Genomic DNA, 6,490 nt, shown 5'->3' with positions numbered 1-6,490 from the left:
ACAGCCAGCAACCACCAAGCCAACTCCTGCCAACAACCTTGCGAACCAGTTAGAAGCAGTTTCTTCTCTAACTGAACCCAAGGTGACTCCTCCCTCAGCCAACACCTTGGCTGTGGTCTTGTAAGCCATCCTGAGCCTGAAAACCCAGCGAGGTCACACTTGGATCACTGCCCTTCAAGCACAAAGAGATGAATACTCAGTGTTGTTCCAAGCCACTTGGTGTGGTGTGTGGTTACAGATAATGCACAGAGGTGTTTTATAAAGGAACCACTCTGAAGTAATAAGGCATCTTGGTATTTGATCCATAATTCAAGCCGGTCGGTTCATCTCCCTCCTCCCCCATGATAAAGACGAAAAGCGTATATAAATGTAAATAGCCAATAATTAATGATATACAGTATTTACAATTAATGTATGGTATAATTCTCAAGCCTCAGCCGTGGGAGAGTTTCACTTGATTCTCTGGAAGGCTGTACAAGAGCCCTGCTTCCAGGTAGAATGGAGAATATGGGTCCCAGTTAGACCTCTGTGCCTTTCACCTGGTCCTCCTTGGGCTATGTCCCTTGAGCTACAACTATGCTGAATTTCTGTGCCTATAGTCCCCATGAGCATGGAGTACTGACTCCTTTGGTTCCTCCACTGGAACTGAAGAGTCTTTCCCTGAGAACACTGATGAGGGCACCAGGACGAGCCTACTCAACCTTTCCCCAGCACAGTGCCGGCCTTCCTCACTGTCTGCAGAGCTGGGTTGAGAGAAGGCATCTTTGAAGCTGTCTGTGTAGGAGTCACAGTGACCTGGGCGGAGATCCAGAAGTGAAGCATGGGGCCAAGATGCTCCTCCCAGAGCCCCTCTCCTTCCGGGCGTTGCTGCTCTTCTCCATAAAATGAGGGGAAAGCTTGAACCCTCCCAGTCCAGATCTAAGAACGTGGGTCAGGAAGGCAGCATCTCGCCATGGCAAAGTGGTCAGGAAGAAGATGGATCTCTTCAGAGGGCCAGGCTCCCGCCACTGAGCCACCGCGCCCTCTCTGAGGAGCACCCCAAGGGATTGCTGTGCCACAAGGGACTCTGGCAAATGTTGTCTAGTCTGTTCTTAATGGTGTTCTGAAGCTCCTCGTCACCCAGCAGGACCGCAGCTGCTAGCGCCAGCAGGAAGTATTCAGTAGCATCATGAGCATCCTAATCCCATGGGGCAAAGAAGAGACAGATATATTAGCAGCGCTTCCAGGGCAGCGTTAAAGTCTATGCTGAGAACAGTAATACTTTTCAATTACTGCTTCCCTACATCCCAGGGCCTCATGGAAGTTCTTTCCCCTGCTGTACTCTGGCTCCAATGGCACCATCAGTTATGGTACCCCTCCTCCTTGGGCACAGAAGTGGCATCTTCCCCATGTCATCCAATCATGACACAACATTGCACTGAACACAGTATTTGAACGGTGTTTGCGTGACCCAAACCCACAAAAGGACCCAACAAGGAACACTGTCCATGTCCTTTTGGAGATGGGATGTGGCAAGGAGTGAGGCCAAGAGACACAGAGAAGTAGGAACACACCGTGTCAAGAAGGAGATGAGAAGAATCCATGAAACTGAAGGCAAAACGGGGTCCAGAAGAACCCAAAACTAAGTCTATGCTTCAGCTTCCAGTTACAACTGCTTCCAGTCGTTCAAGGTTTTTCCCTTTGCAATGCCTGGAGTCCTCAGCTGATGCAACCAGGTGGCACATTCTCTGTCCCTGAGCCACTTGCCATGGCACTAAGTGGGCCTTCATTCGCCTGTCCCTCTCTACACAGTAGGATGAGAAACAGATGCTTCCTCAGGCAAAAAGAGATGCAAAGGATGCGAAAAGAGACACCTGGTTCTCGTTATCCTGTATAATTATTTCAGGCCAGAATCACAGTTTCACCAGTAAGGTCAGCAGAGCCGCCCCGAATCTCCCTTTGAGGTCAAAGTTAGACAAGACTCACAAGCCACTGAATTAGGAGATTAAGGGTTATGCTGGGGTGACAAGGACCTTTGGAAAGGGAAAAACACTTAAGGGTACAATTTTGGTGTCAGAGTTGTGACAGGGTTGCAGGCTACCAACTCACTTCCAGAAGGGAGGAACTGGGTGCTGTAGATTGAACTCCAGGAAGTGAATCAAGACAAAGAACTTTCTTAGGGTTTAGAGATCCTTATATCCAAGGTTCCATACATGACTATCTCAAACATACTTTAATCCATGTGTGTTTCTTATACAAGGTAATTTCCTACAAAATGTGGGGCACTGACTTAGAACATTTGATAGACTTCTCCAGTGGGACTTAACAGAAGAAAACCTCATGTCCCCAGTGAGACCACCCCTTCATTCATAGCCTCTGAATGAAGACTGATCATCTCAGTCCACTGGTCCTGTCACCTCTGTTCCAAAGTCCCCTTACTATCTTTCTCAGCAAAGAGCGGCTGAATGGGTAGCTCTCAAAAGTCCACCATGGAAGACCAGTTCTTACCTTCAATTGGTAGAAAGTGAGGCGGCCCAGGCGATAATACACCTTGGCATAGTACAGGGCCTCCCTGGGACTCTGCAGCCATCCTGGGCAGAGGGACAGAGTCCTCAGGTAGCAGTCTTCAGCCATCTCATACATGTTCAGAGAGAAGTACACAGTAGCCAGGCGGTGAAAAGCCACCAGCTCCTGCTTCTGATCTCCTGGGAATTACAAGAGTAAGGGGAAGTCCTGCAGTCAGCACTGGGCATTACTCACTCATTCAGTCCAGAAGACTTTCTGAGACCACTAGATATCACAGACGAGGAGCATCAGAAAGAGCACAGAGGAGGTCCCTGCCCTCGTGGGCTCAGTGTTTCAGAATGAGGAACTCCTTAAGTGATCCCACAAATAAATAGACCCATGGAACGTGCTACCAAGAGAGCCACAGAAATGCTGAGCTGTCCTATTTCTGGAAGAAAATGTTCTCTGTGCTGCTGATGATACTGTAATTCAGTACTGGGGGTGGGGGTTGCTTCTTAAAACCCGTGATGAGCTGTGATGAGAGGACAAGCTTAATTAAGCAATTAGGAATGGCTTCCAGTGAAGAACACTGGGTAGCAGACGTCCTTTCCACATGAAGTTTCTCCAGAAAACCCAGTGACCTCCCAGCTCCTCACCAACTCTCCGTTCCGAGGACTCTATAGAGTGCCATTCTCTTTCGGTCTAAGCTTTCATAGAAGTGGCTTTGTGTGCATCTGGGGCTTGAGGTGTTTGAAGTTTGTGTGAGTTCATGCTTTTAATAAATGACCATTTTAATACAAAGTCCTTTTATTAATACAGAGAACAAAAGCTCCTCTTCCAGTCCTGTCTTTGGAATGCTTGCAAGGTAGCTATTTGATGACATCTTTAAAAAAAAAAAACCTTTTAAAAAAATCTCAAACTTCAAAGAACCAAAAGTCAAAATTATAAAACACACACACACACAAAGAACCCACAATCCCAAAGAGAGAAAATTCTCTGTTCTGGGAGATGTATAATTTTACACACACACACACACACACACACACACACACACACACACACACACCTGTGTGAGATGAGGCCAGCCTCCTTAAGCTCCATTCCAGGAAGCAATAGAGACAGAGTACTCTGACTGAGCTGCCCAAGGTCCCTCAGGCCCTTCCTGAGGTCAGGGACAAAGCTCTGATAAGCTTTCGGGCAGTTGAAGAGGAGGAGAAGGGCAAGGGTCCTCTGGCTCAACAAACAGAACCCACCGCCCTCCTGCACCGGTTGACCTTGAAAATGGCTAGAAGTCCCTTCTAGAACCACGGAGGAGGTCTCCATCCACTCCAACATCGAATCAAGGCTTCTCTGATCCACACAGCTTTTCCTGAAGTACGCACACTCAAGACTGAGTTTGTTTTCAATCGTTTTAATTCACCCTTCGCTCCCTGCCAATGGCTTCCACTATTTCCCACTAGCTTTCCCCATAAGTGAAAGCTCTTTCAACTGTGTCCTGAGTTAGGCTGATGGGAACCTGACCTTCATTTGCGTTTCTGCTCAATGGGGAAAATGTGCTTTTGCCTAACTATCAATCAATTAAAATTTGGTGCAAAAGGTCTTTATGCGATAAAGATGTTACATGTGCTTAGACTAAAGTACCATTTACCTCATGGGGGAATGTTACCAAGTGTGATATAATAGTTAGCATTGGCAATTGACCTCAGAATTGACTTGCGCCCCTCACCCCATGCTGCCATATGTTTATAGACAACCATTGCTCTTCGTAACAGAATTGGATAGAGACTCATTTTGAAACCTCTGTTGATGAGGAACAAAATTTGTGGAAATTAAATCTTGCTCAATTACAGTTCTGATTGCTGAACCTGGGATTAGAGCCTACAGAGCCTGAGTCCGGAGCTGGTGCCTGCTGCCTCACTAGCAATGCCTGCATAGTGCTTGTTCCTCCCGCACAGGCACCTATGGGATAGGATCACCTACCTGTGAGGACACTCAGCCGGGCAGCCAGGGTGGCAAATTCCAAGGCTTTCTCATAGCCCTCGAGGCTGATCTGTAGCTCGGTCAGTTTGTTGAAGATCCGTAGCTCGGTTCTCACTGCCTTCATTCTCCTTGCTAAAGGAACGGCCCCAGCCTGAGAACCGAGACACAGCAATCTTAATCCACAGACACACCACACTCTACAGGCCTGGCTTCTCCTGGAGGAATTGGGGTGACCACTGGGCTCCCATTGCTGCCTTTTCTCAGCTATTCTGCTCTTGGTGTATTACCTAGGTATAACTGGAGGCCATCGGACCTTCTATAATAGGGGACAACTGAAAGCCGAAAGGAAGTCAGCTTCCTAATGATGAGGATAGGAGATAAAAAAAAAATTGGCTAGGCAGGGCCCCCAAAAGTGAACAGTTCCATTCTTGCCCTTAGCCAGAAGCAGGGCATGTCATCCTTGTCTCCCAGCCAGGAGGCAACTCTGGCTTGTCACTTCCTGAATGAGTATCTACCTGGGGGCCATCTTAGGGGTGAAGACTTGCAGGCACTAATCACTTCTGGTGAACAACTCTGCAATGGGATCTCTAGATTTTCATGGTGAAAATGGGTTATATCCACTCCCCGATTAGAGCCCAATCCTAAATGATTTCAAGGTCTCAGCTCTTAGGAGGGAATGGCCATTGAGAATGCCAAGGCTCTGCTGAGGCCCCACTAAAGAATGGAATCTACCTCTAGCCCTGGATGAAGACATGACATCCTAACCTGCTCCACAAACTAGGGTATTTCAAACAGAGTTAATCCATCTGAGCCGGTCAGTCCTCCTCACCCCCCTTAGTGAGCTAATGTACTTTCCCTCCACTGCCAAGCCTCTGCCAGGTAGTCTGTTCACTTTTCTGAGTCCTAATTCAGAAGAACATAATGTTTCTCTCTCTCTCTCTCTCTCTCTCTTAGCTATTGGGAAAACTTGGACTTACTTCTCCTGGGGCTCTGATCTTTCTCAATCTTTCACAATATCAGGCCCCTCCTCCTCCACCACCAGGCCCCTCCTCCACACCCGACTACTTCCACCCAGCATAACTTTCTCTCCTCTTTGCTTTCTCCTCCTGGTGCTGCCAGGATTTACAGCTTGCCTGCCTTGTTTTTCTGTTAAACTTTAATAAAGTTGTCTTTGAGCTTCTTTCTAGGTCCATTTTCACATTCTTTTATTAGCACAATTAATAACTCAAAAGAGGGAACTTCAGTTTCCCCAATAACATAAGGCACCCAGTATGGGACTCCCCAGAATGTCTAATAACTCTGAGGTCCCCTGGGGAGTCATTTATGGCCACTGATATATGGAATACCTAAAGGAACAGGTGTCTGAGGATCTTCAGTAAACAATGCTTTCCACTGTTTTCATAATGCTAGAAGTTTAAGCATGTCACTTCATATCTTTACGCCTTAGTTTTCTTTTTAATTTATTCATTTTTATTTTATGTGTATGAATGTGTGCCTGCATGTATGTATGTGCACCACATGCATGCAGTGCCTGAATGTGCCAGAAGAGGATATTATATTCCCTGGAATTGGAGCTGCAGGCACTTATGATCCCCCATGTCAGTGCTGGGAACCGAACACAGGTCCTCTACAAGAGTAGCAAGAACTCTTAAAAACTGAGTCATTTCTCCAGTCCAAAGACAGACAGATATATACACACACACACATATATGTATGTATGTATGTATGTATGTATGTCTTTTGAGACAGAATTTCTCAGTAGCCAGTCTAGTTCCAACTGACTCTGTAGACCAGGCTGGCCTTGAACTCACAGAGATCCGCCTGCCTCTGCCTCCCAAGTGCTGTGATATTAAAGGCATGTGTCACCACCACCTGGCCATAATCTTTTTATTACCCACAAAACCCATCTGAAAATAAGTATCTTGATGGTCAGTAATATGTTTCCTACTCTCCCACCTAGTCTCATTTTTCTATCTAATCATGTATGGTGAAAAAGCAAGCAGCTGAGCAAAGATTGCACACCCAA

General features: G+C 46.7%; 1 protein-coding gene across 1 annotated transcript in view; it reads right to left on the bottom strand.

Moving 5' to 3' along the window:
• Window positions 1–319: 319 nt before the first annotated feature.
• The window catches only part of LOC121445291 (SH3 domain and tetratricopeptide repeat-containing protein 2), a 57,709-nt gene continuing 51,538 nt past the window's right edge, over window positions 320–6,490 (bottom strand). The window contains exons 15-17 of the mRNA XM_041647346.1: window positions 4,465–4,615; window positions 2,488–2,684; window positions 320–1,177 (exon numbers count right to left, since the gene is read on the bottom strand). Coding sequence (XP_041503280.1) covers window positions 986–1,177; window positions 2,488–2,684; window positions 4,465–4,615 — 540 coding nt within the window. The 3' untranslated portion in view covers window positions 320–985. The remainder of the gene's footprint in view (window positions 1,178–2,487; window positions 2,685–4,464; window positions 4,616–6,490) is intronic.

This window comes from Microtus oregoni, unplaced genomic scaffold (assembly GCF_018167655.1).
Source record: "Microtus oregoni isolate MIOR12 unplaced genomic scaffold, Mior012 000172F_ref0000184, whole genome shotgun sequence".
Lineage (NCBI taxonomy): Eukaryota > Metazoa > Chordata > Mammalia > Rodentia > Cricetidae > Microtus > Microtus oregoni.
This window is presented reverse-complemented; position numbering and strand designations above follow the sequence as displayed.